Source organism: Ursus americanus, chromosome 29, assembly GCF_024610735.1.
Source record: "Ursus americanus isolate L20-20 chromosome 29, mUrsAme1.1.p, whole genome shotgun sequence".
Classification (NCBI taxonomy): Eukaryota; Metazoa; Chordata; class Mammalia; order Carnivora; family Ursidae; genus Ursus; species Ursus americanus.
Window position 1 is genome coordinate 8,159,390 of NC_142155.1, and position 24,870 is coordinate 8,184,259.

Below are 24,870 nucleotides of genomic sequence, written 5' to 3' on the forward strand. Positions count from 1 at the left end.
GAAAGACTTCCCTAACCTCCCCAGATTGGGCTATATTGTCTTAATATGCTTTATGCTTTTCCTGCATGGAACTTACCTGAAATTAATTAGTGAGGCTGATTAACAAACGTCTCCAGTACACTGGAAGGAAGCTCCACAAAGGGAGAAGATGGTATCTGTTTGGCTTCCTGTTTTAAATCCCCAACACCTACTACAAAATTAGGTACTCAAAACAGTTATTCAACATTTAAGGATCAATTTCTTTTCTAATTTGTGTTGGATCAAATCCTCTATTATCAATATGTTTACAGCTAATTAGGATACATATAGTAAGTTTTATAACAGACTTAAACAACTTGTTTCCAGTTATTTGAGGGATTAAAAATACTAAATGTGTATTAACAAAGAATACTTTTTTGCACAGATTTCTTTAAAAAAATGCTTCTAGGTACGAAGTTTGTCTGCTACAGTTTAATTCTAAAGTAAATGATGGAGTGAGTCAGGGAAGGTGTAAGCTAGCAGTTAAATTGTTCAGATATAAACAGAAGGAAAAACCTCCAGATAATCTTTCAATTCACTTTTTTTTTTTTTTAAGTTTATTTAAGCGATCTCTACACCCAACGTGGGGCTTGAACTCACGACCCCGAGATTAAAAGTTGCATGCTCTTCCAACTAAGCCAGCCAGGCACCCTTTCACTTTCATATTTTTACAGAATTTCTACCTGTATATGAATTTAGGGGACTTGATGTTCTTACAAAAGATTAGTATCATCAAATCTTTTTTCCTAAAAAAAATCCATGTATACAAGAATTAGATTTGTATTTTTTCATTGCAATGATTATAGAAAAATGCTTCTCATGAAACTTCATTTCCCCAAAACACTAGTCACCTATTTTCAAGTTTCCAAATCATATACCCAACTATCAGTTAAATATAAAAAAACCTCAGATAAGTTTCAGAAGCGCTGCTTAAAGTTCAGTTCACAAAAACCCCAAATAGTTAATTCTGTCTTTTGATGGGTAGTATTTATAATTAAGACTGGAGAACAAGTCCAGGAGACAAAGAGGAGGATATATAGATAATTCTGTATCTAGCATGCTGAGTTCTGTATTTTCCTCGTTTAATCATTTTGCAAATTAGCAAATTAAAAGATTGAAGAATGAGTTTGGTTTAAATGCTTTCCAAACTTATTTGATGACAGAACTTAGTAATATGCCTTAAAACCAGAGTTATCAAATATAATTTTGAGGATTGCTAATCTGGCTGCATTAGTCAACTAGTCCAAAATCCTATTAAGAATATAGAACCTTGACTATAGCAGTCCCAACTACTGGTGACCATTAACAGTTCACAAGCCAGCCATTTAATAAATTCATTTTAGAACCTTATCAAGAGTTAATGTGTTTTACCTTATGATTTGCAGAATTTACTTACTTCCTTTTGAAAAATGAGGTTGTCTGCCAGTCTCTAGACTTTGAGTAACTTAGTAATTTTCTTTATAATTCCTCAAGGTTTAGTACAGCAATTTAATAACTTCGCCAATCAAGTTCTTAATGAGAATGGGGGAGGGGCGTTAATGTGGTATCTTGAAGCATTTGAGAGCAGAAAATGCAGACAAGCCTTATTACATTTGGGACCAGCAACGTGAAAACTGTCAGGAACATATATTGATCCTTTTAAATCAGTGGCTTTATACTAGAATTACTCAAGGAATTATCTGAAAATATATGGCACTACTGGAGTTGACTAGGTATTATGTAAAGTTCCCACGTTTCTAGATAAAAATCCTTGTTTTGGGTAGTATGTTCCTCACTGTAATCATTTGCAATAAGGATAGTTTAACTGTTATTTGTAATGAAGATGGTAAAGACCTCTTAACTTCTAACTTTTTTCTGTTTTCAGGCCATGGGTCTATGCTATCCTATCCTTCTCTGAGTATATTACACTCTATTTCCTTAATAGTAGTTTAGGGTACTGTACCATTATTCCTTGATCTGGTTTATCAGAAATTAAGATGGTAGGACTACTTCTCCCCAAGGCACACATTTGTTCCATTTGATCAACCAATTCTTCCTCTGTGGTTAAAGTGAAGTTTCGAAGGGTAGTTTTCATAACCCTTTTGTCTTCATCCTGGGAGTAGGAAAACCAACAAATGTACCAGAAGTCCTGCTGGAGTATTTCAGAACATTCTTTAGATTACATGTCCCATTCCAATACAGTCTGGTCTGCCTCTGTGAATTTGGTTGTCTTATTGGTAAACTATCCATTTATGTTAACTTGGCTAGACAGTCTGTAGTATGCCCCTAGAATAATCTCCTTCCTCTCCTTTAGTTCTCCAAGTGATCTACAGCATTATCTCTTTTAGACACACAGCACTACATTATCTCATCTCTTACGGGTTCTGTTACTTCTAACCAAGTTATTCTTCTATAATTGTATTCTACAATTGTATAACTGTATTTGTTCTGTTTAGTAATCCTTTTTTTAAAGATTTTATTTATTTGACAGAGAGAGAGACAGCCAGCGAGAGAGGGAATCCAAGCAGAAGGAGTGGGAGAGGAAGAAGCAGGCTCCCAGGAGGAAGCCTGATGTGGGGCTCGATCCCAGGACCCTGGGATCAGGCCCTGAGCTGAAGGCAGACACCTAACGACTGAGCCACCCAGGCGCCTGTTTAGTAATCTCTAACCCAAACGTAGGGCTAGAACTCATGACTCCAAGATCAAGACTCATATGCCCTAATGACTTAGACAGTCAGGTGCCCCTATATTCCAGTAGAATTACTCCACCAACCTTTAATCGTATATATTAAAATATATTATTTATTATTCTTGTTCAGTGCATTGTCTGAGACTTCAGGTTCAATTTTTCATTTCTAGGAAGCTGAAACTTATTCTTTTTATATCTTACAGTCTACAGAGATCATAGGTAGTTTTTTTAAAGAAAAAAATACTGAATTTATTTTGGTGACTTAAGAAATAGTTATTTTAACCTTTCAAATAAAACTCCTACTAATTGACTAATACTTTAAGCACAGGTTACTATTTAACTGATTTAAATTTATGTGAACTTGAAATAATACCATTAAGTTTTCAGCTGTCATGGCAACATCAAAAGGAAACGACCAGTTAAATGCCACCTTTGCTCCTAAACTACCGAGAGCTAAGACACATACAAATTTTATGGCAAGTAATCTAAAACTCTTCTAAAAATGATTAACCGTTACCCTATCCAACAAGAAAGCAAATACAACAGACCGATCTAATTAGTTAAGACACCAGATACTCAACATGCAGTTTCAGTGTCTAGTAACAAACCTCTGAACTGTAAAATTTCTTTCACAACTTCTAAGTACTAATACATTTTAAAAGGTTGATATCCACTTTAAACTATATATAGAAGTACCAAAGTACACAATTATCAAGAGACTGTGCATGTAAACCAAAATTTCTCAAGTCTAGATTTGGAGCTCAACCTGGCAATCTCCAAAGATTCTACATATACCAAAGTCAATGCATAACTTTAAAAAATAGAATTTTGCATGGGATGGGAGAAGTATGATTAAATAGCTGGATGCTCTACCTCTAGAAAGTTGATAGACATCAATCTATATTTTTCATGTCAAAATGTGATTGACTTGAGTTGGCCCAAGAAACAAGTTATCTTTTTACCATATCAAAAATAAGAATGCAAATGTAACCACTAGAAATTAAAACAAAAACAAATACTTTAGAATAGTTTTTTCAGTACCTTCAAATTCTGACAAAATACAGTACATTAAAAAATTAAATATGCCAATTTTGCTTACTGCTATCAGATTTTAAAAATAATTTTCATTTTTTTGTCCATATTCAGTAAGTAATAAAATTAAACTTTTTTTTTTTTTAAGTAGGCTCCACGCCCAGTGTGGAGCCCAATGCAGGGTTCAAATTCATGACCCTGAGATTGAGACCTAAGCTGAGATCAAGAGTCAGACACTCAACTGACTGAGCCACCCAGGCGCCCCAAGCTCTTAATTTTACTTTTTCATATCTAAGCTAATAGCTCTAGGGTATTCCTGAAAAAGAAATAATGTAATCTGAAATTAAAAATGTTAAAATAGTCAAAGTAACAAATCTGTAATTGATACCACTAATGGTGACCTTCCTTAAACTTACATTTTAATATTTCCCTTAATGAGTGCGTCTCAATAGATCTCTCTCTTTTTTTTTTTTTTTTTTGGTTATTGTTGAGAACACCCCCATTCACCCCAAATACACCCATGGACCTTATTAAATTCAAGAAAACAGCCTAAAACGTTGGTCACATTGCCAAATTTGGCCAGATTAAAAAAAAAAAAAATTGATGACAAAATGGCCTTCACTTTATTCTCCACTACTTTTTTTATATGTGCATTTTAAAATTTAACAAAAAAAATGACTTTTAAAATATATATTTTAAGTCTCAAAGTTAATTCAAAAGAAATGTATAATATTTCATTTGAAAATAATAGTTTCGCAGATATATGCATAATCCCTACATGAGTTGTAAATCTGTCATCAAAACCATCACATTTTAGTATTTTTAAAGGGGATTCAAGATAGATTTTTTTTCTGCATTATGCAACTGATTTAAAGACAGTACTTTTACATGTAAAAATAATTTACACTAAAAAACTCAAGCACAGAAATCTGATACTTTTATCAAAATAACGAGAACAAATGAGCAATGAAAAAATAGCAAAAGCCATTACAAAAAATAGTAAATTCCTATTTAAATTCCTGTGTTCACACAGATTAAAAATGTTTATTAATTAACTATATCACACAGATTGTAGCATACTTTAAGCTATAATATAGAAAGGTAACATGGGATACTTGAAATTTAAGCTGCACTTACCAAAATAGTTTTAACCTGAGTCTTTGATGTCTTCAGAAATGTACTTGACAGTAAGGTATGATAAAGTATAATTATTATTTAGTAGTATAATTCAAGGTTATTTTTCTTTGAATTTCTCTTAATATTGCTTCTTAAATATTTGTGTAAAATTATAAATATTACATTTTGGGGGTTCTCTGAACACAAGGGAGTGTATGAATTAAAAAGCCATTACTTTTTCCACTATTCAAGCATATGAAGATGCCTTCTTGTTCAAAATGCCTTATATTTAATCATATTTTCATGTTTCAAGTCATTTTAGAACAAATGCAGGTCAAAAGATTATTAGAGATACTTGAATATTCCCATGAAATATGTCACATCCACTAAGGAATTTAATACAAGTTCACTAAAGAATATCAAATTAATCATTTCCTCCTATAAATATTTTCTTTTTATTTATTTTGTGTTTAGAAGTTGCAGTTTTAAGTACTATTAACAGAAAATACATAACAAAAGCTTCCTAACAAGTGAAAAAAATAATTATAAATGCTGGAAAAATTGGCCTCATTAACATATTTACAAACTTTTACTTAATACATACTCCATTGGAAATTAATTATATGACATTTATACAAGCATTAACATTTCCAGATCACTCTGAGTAGTGAACACTTCAGTTCTTTACTGTCTGTACCCAAAGTTCAAGGTCACTCAGTTTCTGAAGGCAATACTGACTAGCATCAGATATGGGTCAATCTGAGATGTTATTAACATATTGTTCTGTTCCTTCACCTAAAGATGTTTCTGTCGAATAAGTGTCCTTATGCTTCTTTTTGTCTTTGCTCTGATCTTCCTGAAGCTTCAGAATTATGTTTCGGATTTCTTCTCTTTTTGTTCTCATTCTTGGGGGAGGAAACCAGTTTGCCAAATTCATAGGTAGTTCAAAATTGAGAATTGGATTCTGGAAATAAAAATATTAAATGCACATTAGAAAATTATAATAAATATTTTAGTTTCAATCACAAAAGCATTCCTCAGTTAAAAATGAAAAATCAATAACTCATTTAATAAGTATTTACTTATTATCTATCTCATGCCAGATATTGTGCTAGGCACTGGAGATGAGATGGTTTTTGCCTAAAGATCTTATAGTCTGAATCAGGCAGGGGTCAGTGAACTACAGCTAGTGGGCCTCATTCTGCCCACTGTCTATATTTGTAAATAAAGCCTTATTGAAACACAGCCACGATACTCATTTACATTGTCTGTGGACACTCTAATGTCACAATAGCTGAACGGAGAGTAGACACAAAACTGTATGACCACAGAACCTAAAATATTTACTAGTTGGCCCTTTTACAAATGGTTTGCTGACCCTAGTCTAAATAGACAGATAACAATTAAAACAATGGACATGACAAATTTTAGGAGAGTAAAAGCAGAAAGTCCTATGAGAATCCATGCCTGGGGGCTTACCACAATTCTAAGAAGAAGTAATATTTAAGCTAAGACCTGAAGACTGAGTAGGAAAGTTCCAATAAAGAACAATAGAAGCAACTGGGAAGAATATCCCAGGTAAGGACATACGTATCAAGGCCTAGAGGCAGGCGAAAACATGACACAATACAAGAAACTGAATGACATTCAGGTGGCTGATACATAGAATGCTAGAGTAAGAATGGTAGGAAATGAATGAAGCTAGAAACTCGGACAGAGGTTGGGTCACATAGGCCATGTGAAAGATTTTCATCGTTAGCCCAAGAGCAACAGGAGTACAGCAATTAGATTTCAGTTTCTGGAAAACAACTGTGAAAAATAAAAGGCAGCACGATTAGAGACTGGTGCAGCAATTCAGAATGGTGATACCAGTGTACTGGGCTTAGAAAGTGACAGCAGGAATAAAGAATTGAACGTATATAAAATTAAGTGACAGAATTCACAGGACTGAGCACTATACTGGTGATGGATGAAGAAGAGGAAGAAGTCAAGATAATTTTTTGGGGGGGCGCCTGGGTGGCACAGCGGTTGAGCGTCTGCCTTCGGCTCAGGGCGTGATCCCGGCGTTCTGGGATCGAGCCCCACATCAGGCTCTTCCGCTATGAGCCTGCTTCTTCCTCTCCCACTCCCCCTGCTTGTGTTCCCTCTCTCGCTGGCTGTCTCTATCTCTGTCGAATGAATAAATAAATAAAATCTTAAAAAAAAAAAAAAAAGATAATTTTTTTTGAAGACAGCGGAGTTATTTTTTTATTTAAAGATTTTATTATTTGAGAGAGAGAGTGTGTGAGAGCACGAGCATGGGCAGTGGGGAGGCGCAGAGGGAGAAGCAAGCTCCCTGCTGAACAGGGAGCCTGACATGGGGCTCGATCCCAGGACCCCAGGATCACGACCTAAGCAGAAGGCAGACACTTAACTGACTGAGTCACCCAGGTGCCACAGGAGTCAAGATAATTATAAAAAATATCCAAGACAGGTATGGTATTATACCCGAGTCAAAGGAAGAAAGCATTATGAAGAAGAAATGTTCAACAGTGTCAAATGGTGCTGGTTGGTAACAATTTCAATATAAGGATGGTAGGTAGTTGGTTGGTAGTTGGTAACAATTTCAATCAAGGATGGGAGGTTGGTAACAATTTCAGTATAAGGATGAGAGTAAACCCAGAGTACAGAGATTTGAGAAACAAGCAGGACCTGTGGAAATAAAGACAGTGAATATAAATACTTCTCCATAAATATATCCATAAAGAGGCGGGAAGAGGGAGAGGCTTCTTAAGATGGGAAGAGCTAGTGGAGAGAGAGAGTTGATCAGAGTGATGAGAAAGAACTCAACAAACCTTGGATTTGATAAACTACAAATAGTCTTTTTATGCTTTAAAATTTCTCCAATTTGGGAGTTTCTGCTCCCTGAAAAAATTTTGAAATGTTTTTCAAACTCTTTAAAGTATTTCCTTATTGTGGTTTTTTACATTAATATAAGGTCAAATACAACTGACCCATGAACAATGTGGGGATTTGGGGTGCTGACCCTGTGAAGACTAAAATCCACATAGAACTTTTGATGCCTGAAAAACTTACCTAGTAATGGCCTACTATTGACCAGAATCCTTACCAATAACATAAACAGTCAATTAATACATATTTTTATGTTATATATAATATTATTGTATCTTATATAAAGTACGCTAGAGAAAATAAAATATTATGAAAATCACAAAGAAAGAAAATACATTTATAGTACTGTATTTATTTAAAAAAATCTACATAGAAGTGGACCCATGCAGTGCACATCTTTGTTGTCTAAGAAGTCACTATACACTATGTTATTATTTATTATATGAGATCCAACATACTGAAACCCACCTCAAAAAAGCTCTCTACATACTGTAACACATATACACCACAATCACTGAAGTTGTTTTGCTGGGGTACTTTTGGATTAGAGCCTTTCATAACATCTTTGGAAAAACTTCTTTTGCTTCCTTTTTTAACTTCCCATTCCACCTCTAAATACCTGCAATAAGGCACATATAGTAAGAATATACATACATAAATAAACACAGTCCCTCATTCCCACCAGAATACAAAGTACAAATAATGGTTTTGAACTTACTCTCTTAGAATTTTTACAACATTTGATCGAGAAGGGCCTCTAAGTGAGTCCATCAGCAGGATACAAGGTCTGCAGGGTGAAATGACCAAATGTTAATACTTTATAATGTTTTTGCTTTTAAAGATTATTTATTTATTTATTTATTTATTTATTTATTTATTTGAGAGAGACAGAGTGTGAGAGCAGAGCACAAGCAGGGGGGAGGGTCAGAGGGAAAGGAAGAAGCAGACTCCTTGCTGAGAAGGGAGCCCAATGCAGGGCTCGACCCCAGGACCCTGGGATCATTACCTGAGCCGAAGGCAGATGCTTAACCACTTAACCCACTGAGCCACCCAGGTGCCCCAACACTTTACAATGTTAAAAAGGCATAAAAAGATGAACACTAACAACAGAATTTAAAATATTCAAAATTCCCTTGCCTCAGTAAAACTTGGGGGAAAAATAAATCTTATAGACACACATATACCCTAACACAATACCTAAATGTCGATGGTTGTATTAAATACCAAATTGTAGGGACGCCTGGGTGGCTCGGTCAGTTAAGCATGTGCCTTCAGCTCAGGTCATGATCCCAGGGTCCTGGGATCGAGTCCCACATTGGCTCCTTGCTCAGTGGGGAGCCTGCTTCTCCCTCTGTCTGCCAATCCCCCTGCTTGTGCTCTTTCTTGCTGACAAATAAATAAAATCTTTAAAAAACAAAAACAAAACAAATTGTAGAATATTAATTGAACCACATCTTATTACGAACGTATTTCACTAAAGTTCTACTGTTGGTTCCTTAAAAGAAAATAAAATCTGGTAAAAAGTCAAAATAATTCTGAAAATTTGAACATCCCCAGATTCCAAATTAGCAGAAGTGGGACCATACAAAGTAGAAAAAAATTCCATTTTTTTAAACTTATTTTTTAGTAATCTCTACACCCAAATCCACAACCCCAATATCAAGAGTCACACACACTCTCCTGACTGAGCCAGCTAGATGCCCTGAAATAATCCCATTTTTATTTTATTCATTTATTTTTTTAAAAGATATTATTTATTTATTCGACAGAGATGGAGACAGCCAGCGAGAGAGGGAACACAAGCAGGGGGAGTGGGAGGGGAAGAAGCAGGCTCATAGCGGAGGAGCCTGATGTGGGGCTCGATCCCACAATGCCGGGATCACGCCCTGAAGGCAGACGCTTAACCGCTGTGCCACCCAGGCGCCCCAATAATCCCATTTTTAACTAAAGCCTATTATAGATAACAAAACAGGTAACCATCATACAGAAGAATTAGTTTAGCGGGACCTGGCAGGCTTAGTCAGTACAGCATGCAACTCTTGATCTCAGGGCTGTGAGTTCAAGCCCCACATTTAGTGTAGAGATTACTTAAAAAAAAAAAAATTAGTCTAGAATCCAGTGTTTTTTGCAAGATTCTACTTCATATTCAAATAGAGAAATGATTATCCATTCTCCCCAACTTGAACCCTGGACACTGGGCATAACTGGGTTTTTCCTGTTCTTTATGACAGGTTTGTGACTTGTAAGGACTTGCTTAAATAAGAAGTGTCCAGTTATGTTTTATTCTATGAGGGTATGTAAATAAAATTTATCATGCAGTATACAAGATATAAAGTTAATGCTTACTGTTTACAGACAGTAGGCTTTAAATGCCACTGTCCTATTTCTGAATTGCAGTTGTCATCAGCAAGGAATCCATCATCACTGCTATCATCCTATAAAAGACAGCCTGTTAGTAGTGAAGGTACACAATCTAAATAATTAATAACCTCACAATATAGCACTATTGATGATAAAAATCTTTGTAGCAAATATGTAAATTTTTTTCTATTTAATAGTCATTAGACTTGAGAAAATGTGGTCACTCGATTCTAATTATCTAATGTCACAACACTGACATTTATTTTTATTTTTTAAAAACTTTATTTATTTGACAGAGAGGCAGCGAGAGAGGGAACACAAGCAGGGGGATTGGGAGAAGGAGAAGCAGGCTTCCCGCTGAGCAGGGAGCCTGATGAGGCGCTGGATCCCAGAACACTGGGATCACAACCCAAGCCGAAGGCAGACACTTAACGACTGAGCCACCCAGGAGCCCCACAACACTGACATTTTAATGAAAAGAAACTATGATCGGAAGGCTATGAAAAATTGTTACATCTATTTTCAATGTAAAAAAAATTTTTAAAGACTGAATATAGTCTCACTGATTCTTCTTCAAATATTACTGTTCTGATTTTAGGTATTTCTACAAAAACTTAGTTTGTTGGCTAAGACAACTGTTTCACAATAGGAACATGAATGACATATTTATTATTCTTTTACATAGTTTTTTCAATCAGAAATATTTAAAGGGTTTTTGGAAACACCTCCTTGAGAGAACCATATATGCACTTCACTTAAGAGAAGACAACTTAATGACACTGTGTCTTAATTTGTAGATTATCTTGAATATAAAACAAGGCTTTTCCTGTTCCTTAGAAAGCTTCTGGCAACCATATAAATGAAATAATCAACAACAGAAATAATAATAATACACAGTTTAGCTAGTTCATATAACTGTTACAACCAAAGGAGCATAAAAACAGTACTCATTATAAACCCTGAATGTAATCCATATATATGCCTATATAAGTTACAGAGAAAAACTGTATTTCTTAGACATACATTGTGCAGCAAGGGACATCACAAAAAAAGGTCAGAGATTAAAGAAATGGAATGCTGTAAGGTTCTTATAAACTTTTCTTTTAATATAAAGCTCTCTTTAACTGAAGTCAAAATATTTTTAAAAATATATTTTATTCTTGGTTTAAGTAAAATTTATTATAGCAAATGGAACTCTAAGAAAATATGAGAATTTACCTATGTTAGTTTTAACTAAATATTATATGCTCCTGCCATGATATAGAAGAAAAGAATCACTGAAATGTGGAAAAATAATAATTTTGCTGTGCTCAAGCACCACGTAAACATCTACATTTGCCTCCTGAATAAGTTAGAGCAAAGGTTAAGTATGACCCATAAATGCTTTAACAGAGGAAGAGAAAGGGTTAGTGGGGGTAGCGGCTGGGTTTAGGTAGGAGAATCAATTTTGTATTAAAACTTTTCTGAGGTAGGTAATGTTAGTTTAGTCCACAACGGCAAAAACTACAAAAAAACCCTAAAAGAAAAAAAACAACAACACTATACATTTATCTTGGGAACTTCTGAATTAAAAACTTAGGTTTGTGCTTTGAGATGACACCCAACTTCAGAAGGCACGAGTTACTAGTAGAAGGAAATGCTTATAGGACTCCAAAGAAAAACTTAATTAGATTAAATATTGGAGATTTTTGCCAGCATTAGGTTTTACCTGGTTATCTTGATCTTCTGAGAAGTCGATGAGTTCATCTTCAAGCATTTTGCTACCTTCAGTTGATTCATCACTATAATTTAGTCTAATTTTGCTTAAGCCATCTACATCAATAAGAAACATTATATAATTTAAAAAAGGGCATCCACATAACTTATAGTATATGATGTTAAAATTACTGCTAGTAATTAATTATATAATAATTATGGATATAAAATCTGCATTAACATGTAATTTCACAAATATAACTTACTTCTAATAAAAACCTGGATTCGATATCAATTACAAAGTTGCTTCTACAACTCAGACCCTAAAATTCATTAAAATTTAAAACTAGCTATCAATTATATTATAAATATATGTATAGTTACATAGATATAGACATATACATGTATGTATATTAAAACATTTTTGTGCTAGGTATGCTAGTTACCTTTAGTAACAGAGGCTACAATAGTCTAAAAATAACCTAATGTCCAATAATAGGAATAGTTAGCTAATCAAAGAACATAAAATATTACACATTTTTAAAATTAAAATTATAAAACTGTGAAAAATTATATAATACAGATTAAAAAATAAACATGATTAAGTTAAACAGGCTTGCTTTGGACAAATAAAAAGAAAAATACAAAAATGAAAATAATCACGATGTTAAGATAGTAGCTATGGATGAGTTCTCCAACTCTGTATATTTTTCCTTCTTTTTCTTAAATTTATTTTTTATTATTATTCAGAGAGAGAGTAGAATGGAGGGGGAGAGAAAGAGGGAGAGAGAGAATCTTAAGCAGGCTCCATGCCCTGAGCAGAGCCCGACACGGGGCTCGATCTCATGACCCTGAGACCACGACCCAAGCCAAAATCAAGAGTCGGACGCTTAACTGACCGAGCTACCAAGGCATCCCTGTATATTTTTCCTTCATGTTTTGTTATATTCACGGACTTTTCAATAAAATAAAATAACCAAGCCAAATTTAGATGCTGGTAGTATGAAATGACTCATAAGAAAAATCTGAAATTGATACTTTTAAAGGTCAGTTTAGAAAATCTAAATCCTTAGAAATAAAATGTTTTGCTGGAAGACGCTAATCACACATGATGTTTCAAAGAAATATAAGGTTTACATGAAAATAACGAAAACTGAGGGACTTTAATACCAAATTTAGTAAACTGTTTATTAAAGAGTATACCTTTTCCACTTAAAAAAGTATGACTTTAAGGTATTTTAGACAGGATAAAGTTTATTTTTGTATAAGTTATTAAAGGGGAATTAAAAATATTAATATAAGCAAGATGGGGTGGGAAGACAGCAAAATAAAATATGCTCCTGAAAAGAAAGATGTCTGTCTGTCTCTCTAAATATTGTGCCTGGAAACATACAATTTAAAATATATAATAAAGCACTATGGTAAATCCTTTTAAGTGAAAAATAGCCTTTTCAATTTTTTTTAAAAAGTCTGTATTTTTATGTTTGTTTGAAGCTAAAATACCTGTATTTGAATAAAATCTGTCCAAGTCCTCAGGCAATTCAGAATCCACTATAATTAAGTTATTTAGCAGCCAATTATTCATATCTACAGAAGCTGTGTAATATAAATATAAACCTTACACAAATTAAATATATGTGCATTTCAAAAATGGGAGAAAAATAATTTAAATAGTGTAGTCAATTCTTTCATTCAGTAAACAAATGTCCTGGTGTACAGTGAGAGATGATAACTCAATTGTTCTTTTAATCAGTTCCAGTTTCTAAGAGCTTCTCATACAGTGAGATCCTGTGAAGATGCCAAGTGAGATCCTGTGAAGATGCCAAGTGTGATTCTAGAGTTTAAAACATATACATTTTTCATGTACCATAGCAAGACAACTATTTCATATGGTGCTCAACTGAAAAACTAGCAAATGAAAGTCCTGATACCACACATTATTTTCCTACAGTTGGCCTTAACCTAATCCTATGGTAAGATACAATCCCCACTTATTTACCACATCAGGAGTCAACACTTGTGACTCTAGGCGTTCGATAGTTAAAACTATATTAAAACTATCTAAAATGCCTTGCTTAAGGGCACCTCGCTAGCTCAGTCAGTGGAGCGTGCAACTCTTAATCTTGGGGTTGTAAATTTGGGCTCCATGTTAGGTGTGGAGATTACTTTAAAAAAATAAAATAAAAATAAAATAAAATGAAATAAAATAAAATATGCTTCGTTTAAATCCTGTCAATTATATTCCCAGGCAAAACAGAAATCAACTACTGAGATATTAATCATCATCACAGAAATTTTTATAAGCTCTTACCCTAATTTTTAATATGCCATCATTTTATATAGGACAGACTACTTAACCAACTTCTCTGAGGTAGTTAGTAAAAGCACCTCTAGAAAGCACTCTTACTTAATGTGCTTCTGGGTGAGTGATCTCTTGGAAACATCTGATGAAAGCACAGAAATACAGACTCAACTAGAGCACTACTTTTCAAACTGTGGGACACTAACATCATTGGATTAAGACAAGCATCAAAAAGAACAGAAAATATCGATGTATCACACCCAGTAAAGGTAAATTAATTTCCCTTAAGGAAGACAGAGTTGATATGGTTGCACACAAACTAAAAACCTAAAAACAAAACAGAAACAGATATACAAAGTATAGTTAAAAAAAAAAAAGGATAAACATATACTAAAAAGCAAACTTCGTAAAACAGAGGATTCTTTACTTTGATCTCCACTAGGATTTGTGAGGATTATTTACTTCAATTTAACTGGATACTACTTAACTAGAACATTAATTTGAAGGAGAGGGCCCCTAGAAGTTTCTGGGGTTTGTGTATATGAGGTTGTAGGCTTTGTCACATTGCTTTAGGTCATGAACTTTAATTCATTTTTAATTTGAATTCACATTATAGTGTGAGATTACTGATCAAAGGGAAACTTTAAAGAAAACAGTTCTATGGAAGTATAACTCACATATCATATAATTCACCCATTTAAAGTGTACAATTCAGTTGTTTTTCTATATTTGCACATATGTGCAACTATCATCAGAGTAAATTTCATTTTTTAATTATTATATTTTTAAATATTTATTTATTTGAGAGACAGGGAGAGAGAGAGAGTGCGCACGGGGAGGGGCAAAGGTAGAGGGAGAGACAGTCTTAAGTAGACTCCGCACTGAGCATGGAGTCTGATGCCAGGCTCAATCTTACGACCCTGAGATTACAACCTGAGCTGAAACCGAAAGTCAGACACTTAGCCAACTATTCCACCCAGGCGCCCTCATCAGAGCAAATTTTAAAACCTCAGGAGGAAACCCTGTACCATTCAGATATCATCCTCCCTCCCCCATACTCCTATCTGCCACACCACACTAGCCCTAAGCAGCCACTAACGTATTCCATAGATTTTCCTGTTTGGGAGATTTCATACAAATGGAATTGTGAAATATATGGTTTTTTGTGACCACTTTCAAAATATTTTCAAGACTCATCAATGCTGTAGCATGTATCAGTATTCCACTTCTTTTTATGATCTAATAATATTCCACTGGATAGGCAGATCACTAATTGATTATCCATTTGTCAGCTGATGAACATTTGGGTTGCTTCTACATTTTGGCTACTACAATGCTACATACAATGAACATTCATGCCCAAGTTTTTGTGTGTTTTTATTTCTCTTGGACATATATGTAGGAGTGGGTCATATTGTAACTCTACATTTAATTTTTTGAGGAACTATCAAACTGTCTTCCAAAGAAAGCAACTGCACCATTTTACATTCCCACTAATAATATATGAGGGTTCTGATTTCTCCACATCCTCACCAATACATGCTAGTATCTGACTTTTTGATTGTAGCCATGCTGGTGTGATATGAAGTATCTCACTGTGGTTTTGATTTACATTTCCCTTACGTCTAATGATGTCCATCATCTTTTCATGTGCTAACTGGCAAGACTTTATTTTCAAGGGAATGAGAAAAAATTCATACTGCCTTGAAGGCTTAGTCTTCAGAGTGCCAAAATGGTAATTAATCTTTAATATGACTATTCACTGCCTCGTATTTTTTTTCTACTCAAGTACTAAAATACTAAAACTGAAAATACAGGCAGCACTTGCTGATTACCCACTTTGTCTATGTTCATTCCATTTCCTGCATAATGACATAAATAGGCTAAAAAGTGAGTTAGAAAAGTAGTATTTATCTGTTACATGTACTTTTTTTTGCTGTAACTGCTAAATTTCCCCCTTCTGCCGCTTATCTTATACCTCCCAAAGGGCACAAAGCTCATCACTCTAGGGCTAATGTCAGATTTATTCAGCAAGTATGTCAAACAAATAAAAAATACTTTTATAAAATTCAACAACAGCTTTCTGAGCTACTAAAATAAGGTGGTAAAAGTACCAAGAATATGTTCAGCATTCTTCATTTTCTTTTAAGATTTTATTTATTCATTTTAGAGAGAGGAGGCGTGAGCAGGGAGGGGCACAGGGAGGAAGAATCTGAAGCTGACTCCACACTGAGTACGGAAGCTGACGTGGGGCTCGAACCCACAACCACAAGACCATGACTTGAGCCTAACGAGGACTCAAATGATTAACCAACTGAGCCACCAAGGTGTGCCAGCATTCTTAATTTTGGTAGGTTCTTTCTGAATTTACATAATTTCTTCTATGCCTTATTCTGACTTTTTTCCACCAAAGCAATGTGTTAGATTTATTCACAGCTTAATAAGCAAGGCACATGTCATAGCATATTATGGATTTTATGAAGTAGATTATTTTACTTTTGGGATGGAGAGAAAATTACACAATTGATTTGATATGAATTTAAGTACTGGAAGAGAAACTAGATATTCTCTAATAAGTACTAGAAATATGGAACTGATTCAAGGGAAAAAATTCAATTCATCAGAACTGAACAGAAATAAAAAAGCAGAGGTTGAACTAGCGCCCTTCTTCCCACTGAAACATGAAAGAGAGTGCAGAATAAAGAACTAACCTTTCATCTGAATGTCAACTATTTTGGGGGAAAAGCCTTTAATTTCTGACTCTATTTGATCTCTTTTTGCCCATCTGTAAATTGAGAAGAATGAACTAATGTGCCTTAAAGATCTAAGACTGTCCAACTACTGTTTGTGCCAAATACAGTAAACTGCCTATGAAATAAGAATAAATCCAAGTTGCTATAAATGAAAAATGTAGACCTTGTACTACAATTTTAAAACCTTCTTTGGGTTGTAGAAAGGCACAAGGGAATTTTTTGGAGTGATGGAAAAGTTCTAAATCTTGATTACTGTACTGTAGGGATTACACGACTGTACACATTTACCAAAGCTCACTGAGCTATACTTATAAAATAGGTGAATGTTACTGTAAATAAGTCATATCTCAATAAATCTGACTTTAAAAAAAAAGTGTGCTCTGATATCTTAATCCTATGTATAAATATCCAATTTATTCTGAATTCCTTGATTCTTTCAAAACATTCAGAAACATACCTGTATGGTGCATAGAACTTAAATATTCATTCTGTAGGCCATTTTCACTTTTAGTCCTATCAACAACTTTCTGGCATGTAGATTCTCCTTTATTCAAGTCTTCATTTTCACTTGCAGTATGATTTATTTTTTTCAGACTACATTTCACACTGCCTATGTTTCTCCGATAATGAGGGTCACTTTCTTCCTGTTCAGCACTTGAATCAATTCCAGCTACACAATGTTTTCTGTTAAGCATCTTCTTAATTACAGGCTTGGCAGAAGAGTTTTGTGAACAACTGTCCATTTCACTGGCTGAAGGAGAAGAAATACAACTGTCCTCTACAGTTGAACATTTTTGCATGACTGTATTTTCATGGTAATGAGGATTAGGTTCATACTTTGGTTTTTCCAAACCAGGGAAACAAACAACAGCCAAAAACCAGTGTGCACTGTAAAAAACAAATGAAACTACTGAATATATTATGAGAGTTTATTATATTTGGCAATAGATATCAGCTAAAATATTTTTTCTAAAGCTTCTGTCCAACAAATTTATTAAAAACACCCAATTTTTTCAATTCTCAAATGAATCCACTTGTTTATATGATCACTAATATATAATGTCTATTCAAAAACAACGTATTTTTTTTTTAGAATTATGTAGCCTGCATTCACTTTTGCAAGGAAATCTTTGAACCTTTATTGCTTTTTGAATGAAAAATTCATTCTTATTTTTAGTCAATTTAAGAAAATATAAATTAGATCACTGTAATTCAGCATTCCCATTTACCTTCCCCTTAACCTATTTATGTCGAAGGACAGAAAACTAGCCTCAAGATTAAAATGTTTTCAGAAGTCTAAATAAATTGTATAATTTTGAACATTTTCTAAATATTGCACAGATATAGCTTTTAAAAAACTTTTACCCTCTGTCTGTTTTTCTTAAGAATAAGGTTAGGCATTGCTTAATGTTGAAAATATTAAATAATTCTGTCTTATGCTTATTGAGATATATATACATTAAAATGAAATAACATATCTATTTTAAGCATTATTACAAAATTTCAGTATTAGTAGAGTTCCAGCTATCAGGTGGGTGCTTCTGATATAGCTAAATTCAGGTATCACAGTTTCCAGTAACAGGTTAGAATACATGAATAAAAAGCTGTACAGCTAACACTGGCTTATGTTCATTAGTCTAGTGAGGAATTTTATTAGGGGCTTACTACTTCCTAGACAATGTTATATGCTAGGATACAATGAACAGGCTATAGATGTCAGAGAACTTATTAGCTGAGTACAGTGTTTGTCATATAATAGGGTATTCAATAGATGTTTGAGGAGTGAAAAAATGCATTATCTTGACATGAACAAAAGTTATTCTATATTCTCACTTTTACAAAATGTTAAATTCCTCCAAGGTAATATGAAGAAACAGTAATTGTCTCTTCATCAGATAGCATAAATACAAGGGTGAATACTCAGTATTTTAAAGGCCAGATGGAGGAATGCTTCTCTTCTGTTCTTTATTAACCCTCACTATCTTATGGACTTAGGTCAGGCTTGGTCAGCAGAAAGAGCAATACACCATCTTTCTCACTTTATTCCAAGATTTGGCTGACTGTAAGTCACAGCTCAACGTCAGGAAAGTTAAATGTGAAAAAACACGTTTTAAAAACTGATTAAAATGGTATAATATAGTTCTCAACCCAAAGGTATAACCTAAGTCTATCACAGTTTTTAACATTTCTTAGCTATGACAAACATACAAAAGGCATAAATTTTTTGTTATACACCTAAAAACTAAGAAAAATTCTTTCTTTACCTAGCTGAAAGGAGAAACTTGAATCAGATACATCTGAGGTTATTTTCAACCCCTAAGAGACAGGATTTTGCTTTTATGATCCCTTTAAATAGCAGCTAACACTGACCTTAAACCACCAGTGGGAGAAGAGGCTAAAACAAGTAATTTCACTTAAGATCGATTGGATCTAAATGTTGACATTTTTTCCTTATCAATTTTTAACAATTAGCTTATAAACTTTAAAGTTTAAGAAACTACCACTATCAAGAGAATTAAAAATGAAACAGCAAAAACACAGCAGCCTATCTAAAATAATTAGTGAATAGAACTATTTGTGGCTTTAGCTCTTCAAAAAAAAAAACAAAACAAAATGAGCCCTCAGGATGTGGAGGCTGTTCTTCCACCTACTAAGGGCATATTTCGGTTGCAGAATCCTTTACTGACTCTACATCTTTGTTCATTCTCTATCACCAAGGTAACTAGAAGCATTAATCATAGCTTCAATCTACTGCAGATACACTAAGACAAATGTGCCTCTACTGCTAAGTGTGTACCTTACATTCTTATAATTCATTTCTGACGAATAGCTCTCTATGTACACCTTTCCTTTCACCTAAGTGGGCAGCTCACATGTTACTCTTTATGACAAATTACTGTCAAGAAACCTTATTTTTGAGGATAAAGAAGAAATTAAGAATTAGTTTTAAACTTGGTTTTAAGTTACGACACTATGTTTGACTTAAATATATAGCTCTCAAGAAGCTGGGCTTTATAGCTATAACCAGTGTTTTGACCTAGCCTACCTATGTTTGGCTGGGCTCAATAGAGAGCACAGGTCTTACAATTAACATAGGATTTTAAATAAACAGAACCTGATTAAATCTGTTTTTCATAGTAAGAAAAAAAAGAGCACATTCAGAAGCTAGCCTAGCATAGCTAGGCTTATTTGACATAAACAATCTTATAGAATACCAACCCCAGACAAACTTACTCTGCAACCATGATAAATTGAGACAAAGCAAGGACATTTCTCAATTTGTCTAAATAGAGAGAAACAAAGTCACAATGCAACCAAAAAAAGGCCAAATATTCCCTTTTGTTAAATGGGTAAATGCTACTTCTTTACCCAAGCAAACAACTGCTTCCTTACCTCTTCCCCCAATGACCAAAGCCCAAATACTATTTATAGGCACTTTTTTTTTTTTAAAGATTTTATTTATTTGACAGAGAGAGAGACAGCCAGCGAGAGAGGGAACGCAAGCAGGGGGAGTGGGAGAGGAAGAAGCAGGCTCCCAGCGGAGGAGCCCGACGTGGGGCTCGATCCCAGGACTCTGGGATCCTGCCCTGAGCCGAAGGCAGACGCTTAACGACTGAGCCACCCAGGTGCCCCTATAGGCACTTTTAAACACACTTTTACTGAGAGGCTCCATGGTTGCCCATGGTGTGTGTTCTCCCTTGATGCAAGTAATAAACCCAAGTTGTCCAATTACAGGTGTATTCCTGGGCGTTTTTGGCTGGAAGGCATAGGAGAACAGAAAAATGAAATATAAAATCTGTCAAGTCTAAGTTGTATAATAATACTATCCTACATATAAATGCCTCTCTTGTCTCTGTGGGAGAACACAAATATTTAACCACCTCCATTTACCTAGAAAATAGCTCAGAGTAGTCAGCATGGTTTTCAATTTGAGTACGTGATATAAATCTAGCCATCTTTTCTTCCTTTGGTTAAGAGTGGAAGTGTTTTCTAAAGATTCAAAATCTATGTGACCTAGTCATTGTTCTGCATAAAGAAGTCTGTTCTCTAGGATGTTTGGTAGACCACAGTACCACTTTTTAAAAATGACATTATTCTATACTGATGAGTAGAACAAATTAGAAAGATCTCTTGCTAGTGTTTATAAAATTCAATATCTTACAAATTTACTAAAAACCTGTATTAATTTCATAAAATAAGCAGCATATAGACATATACAACATATTTCAGAAAGAACTTTAAAAATGAATTCTTCAACTTATAAACACGTTTTCTAAAAATAGTCTTCACATTTACATAAAGAAAATTATTACTCACGCTTCATTAAGGGGTACAAAAATAAAATCCTTCTCAAAAATATCTACATGCCGGGTCCATGTTTTTACTCTCCCATGTCGCTTTTGCTGTATTCTATAAGACAAGAGATTAACTATCACTTTCTGTAATGTTTCTAGTGCTTCAGCTTATATGCGGCCATTTAAATTATGAAGACTAAGATGCTAACAAATAAAACAGTTGTATAAGATGATTTAACAAGTCAGGGAAAGAAAAGAGAGCATATCAGATGGAGGCAGGAAGGTGTGGAACTGCCCATGACTGGATCTGCAAGAAGGAATTATTTAATCCCTGCTACTATTTACTAGGTGAACCAGTGCTACTATTTTTATTACTGCATATTAACAACCATACTGAGAAATGTATCAGACCATGACCTATAATGACTGAGGAGAAGAGAGCACAAAAAATGAGCATTACAAAAGATGAAATAAAATAGATTATGAACACTGGTCAAACCAATCACTATCATCAACTCTAAGTGTAAAATTAGGAATCACTGAAACGGTATAAAATATTATTTATGTTATACACAACAGCTATCAATTCAAGACAATTGACAGCCCTCATGGCATTCTGTATACATCTTTTGACCAAGTATCAGCGCAAAAAAGGGCTGGATATAATCACTATACAGAGAGGAATTATAAACAAACCGATTGAAGCCTGATATGTAGAACACTAGTATCTCCTCAACTTGTTGGAGCAGAATTATCCTAAGAACTTATTAAAAATACAGATTCACAGGTTCCTCTCAAGTATTAGGAATGGAACATCTAGGGTAAAATAGAGCAATCTGTACTTCATAAGTATCCAAGTAATTTTTTTTTTTAATTATCAGGTGTATTGGGGGAATACTGATTTAGATATTGGACCAAAAACCTTTATGAATTCTAGGTATTCCTGAGGCTTTGGAGTATTATGAATTATATTAATTTTGCTGACAATAGAATTAAAAGATTTTACCTCAATACAAGTACTTTTTTTAAAATTAAACTTAAGTGACTTACTACATCTGTTAAATATTTTCAGAGCTTGACTTACGAGAGATTAGTTGTTTCATGAAGATTTCTTCTTTCTCTCTGATTAAGGCGTTTATAGAAAAAAGAACTGAATATATGAATTCGGTCAGCTTCTTCTTTCTTCAGTTTTTCAAGCACCAAATATCTATTTTATTAAAAAAAATCCAAATATAATGAATTTACAGTTTACTTTATACTAAAAACAGTGATCAAATATCTATTTAGCCAACACCCACCTTTCTTTTTTTTTTTTTTTTTAATATTTTATTTATTTATTTGACAGAGATAGACAGCCAGTCAGAGAGGGAACACAAGTAGGGGCAGTGGGAGAGGAAGAAGCAGGCTCCCAGCAGAGGAGCCTGACGTGGGGCTCGATCCCAGACCGCCGGGATCACGCCCTGAGCCGAAGGCAGACGCTTAACGACTGCGCCACCCAGGAGCCCCAACACCCACCTTTCTTACAACTGACTTTATTAGCAAAATTTACTTCATATTCTAGGCAATGGTAACTACTAAATTGTTTTCAATGAATGAAAAGTGATGTCTGAGAGTAAAACTATGATTTGCAAGACCTGATCTTGAAGACTCAAACAAATAAAATTAAAAAATGAAGGAGAAATAATGACCACCACACAAATACAGAGAATTATAAGAGAATATTATAAAAAACTGTATGTCAACAAATCGGACAACCTAGAAGAAATGGGTAACTCCTAGAAATATATAACCTTCCAAACTGACGCAAGAAGAAATAGAAAATTAGAACAGACTGATTACCAGGAATAAAATTGAATCAGTAATTAAAAAACTCCCAACAAACAAACATCTAGGACTGGATGGCTTCACTGGTGAATTCTTCTAAAACTTTAAAGAGAAGTTAGTAACTGTTCTACTCAAACTATTCCAAAAAACAGAAGAGAAAGTAAAGCTTCCAATTCATTCTACAAGGCCAACATTACCCTGATACCAAAAACAGATAAAAATACCACAAAAAAAAAGAGAACTACAGGGCAATATCTCTGATGAACACAGATGCAAAAGTCCTCAACAAAATATTTGCAAACCAAATCCAACGACACATTAAAAAAAAATCACTCATCATGATTAATCTGGATTTATTCCTGGGATGCAAGTGTGGTTTATTATTCACAAATCAATCAACATGATACATCACATTAACAAGGGAAAGGATAAAAACCAGATAATCATGTCAATAGATGCAGAAAAAGCACAGGACAAAATACAACACCCATTCATGGTAAAAACTCTCAACAAAGTAAGTTTTGAGGGAACATACCTCAACATAATAAAAGCCATATACGAAAAACCCACAGTTAACATATTCAATGGTGAAAAACAACTTATCCTCTAAGATCAGGAACAGAACAAGGATGTTCACTCTCAAAACTTTTATTTAATATAGTACTAGAAGTCCTACACACAGCAATCAGATAAGAAAAAGAATTAAAAAGCAGCCACATTAGTAAGGAAGAAGTAAAACTTTCACTATTTGCAGATGACATGATACTATATACAGGAAACTCTAAAGATGCCACCAGAAAGGGGCACCTCAGTGGTTCAAGTTGGTTAAGTGTCCAACTTTTGATTTTGGCTCAGGGTCATGACACTGAGCCCACATCAGGCTCTGAGCTGGGCAAGGAGAATGCTTAAGATTCTCTCTCTCTCCCTTTGGCTCCCCCTTTCTCCCTCCATCCCTAAACAAAAAACTAATAGAACTGACAAATGAATTCAGTAAAGTCACAGGAACGAATTTAACCTACAGAAATCTGTTGATTATACACAAATAATGATGTAGGAGAAAGAAAAATTAGTAAAATACCTAGAATATCTTTAAGCATAGAAATGAAAGATGCATACTCTGAAAGCTATATAACTAATGTAAGAACTGAAGATGATGCAAACAAATGGAAAGATATTCCATGCTCATGGATGGGGATAACCAATACTCTTAAAATGTCTATACTACCCAAAGCAATCTACGATTTAATACAATCCCTATCAAAATACAGACATCTTTTACAGAACTAGAACTATTTATAACACTAAAATTTGTATGGAACCACAAAAGACCCAGAATAGCAATCCTGAGAAAGAAGAACAAAGCTGGAGGTAATACAATTTCAAATTCAAGAAATACTACAAATTGGTAGTAGTCAAAACAGTATGGCACCAGCACATAAATGAACACACAGATCAATGGAACAGAATAGAGAGCCCAGAAATAAACCCACACTTGTAATGGTCAATTAATCTACAATCAAGGAAGCAAGAATATACAATGGGGGAAAGAGTCTTTTCAACAAATGATGTAAGGAAAACTGGATGTCTACATGCAAAAGTATAAAACTGGACCACTTCCTTATACCATACACAAAAATAAACTCAAAATGGATTAAAGACATAAATGTGAGACCTGAAACCATAACAATTCTAGAAGAAAACATCAGCAGTAATTTCTTTGGCATCAGTGTAGAAACGTTTTTCTAGATATGACTCTTCAGGCAAGCAAAACATGAGCAAAATTAAACTACTGGAACTACACCAAAATAAAAAGGTTTCACACAGTGAAGGAAACCATCAACAAAATAAAAAAGCAACCTACTAAATGGGAGACAATATCATATCTGCAAATGATATATCCAATAAGGGGTTAAT

General features: G+C 34.2%; 1 protein-coding gene across 10 annotated transcripts in view; it reads right to left on the minus strand.

Moving 5' to 3' along the window:
- Window positions 1-4,322: 4,322 nt before the first annotated feature.
- The window catches only part of SENP6 (SUMO specific peptidase 6), a 118,093-nt gene continuing 97,545 nt past the window's right edge, over window positions 4,323-24,870 (minus strand). For all 10 annotated transcript variants that reach the window (XM_045803924.2, XM_045803909.2, XM_045803895.2 and 7 more), the window contains 8 exons: window positions 22,217-22,339; window positions 21,155-21,247; window positions 17,295-17,725; window positions 11,796-11,899; window positions 10,073-10,161; window positions 8,445-8,513; window positions 8,195-8,345; window positions 4,323-5,798 (listed from right to left, as the gene is read on the minus strand). In XM_045803924.2, coding sequence (XP_045659880.1) covers window positions 5,589-5,798; window positions 8,195-8,345; window positions 8,445-8,513; window positions 10,073-10,161; window positions 11,796-11,899; window positions 17,295-17,725; window positions 21,155-21,247; window positions 22,217-22,339 — 1,270 coding nt within the window. In that variant the 3' untranslated portion in view covers window positions 4,323-5,588. The remainder of the gene's footprint in view (window positions 5,799-8,194; window positions 8,346-8,444; window positions 8,514-10,072; window positions 10,162-11,795; window positions 11,900-17,294; window positions 17,726-21,154; window positions 21,248-22,216; window positions 22,340-24,870) is intronic.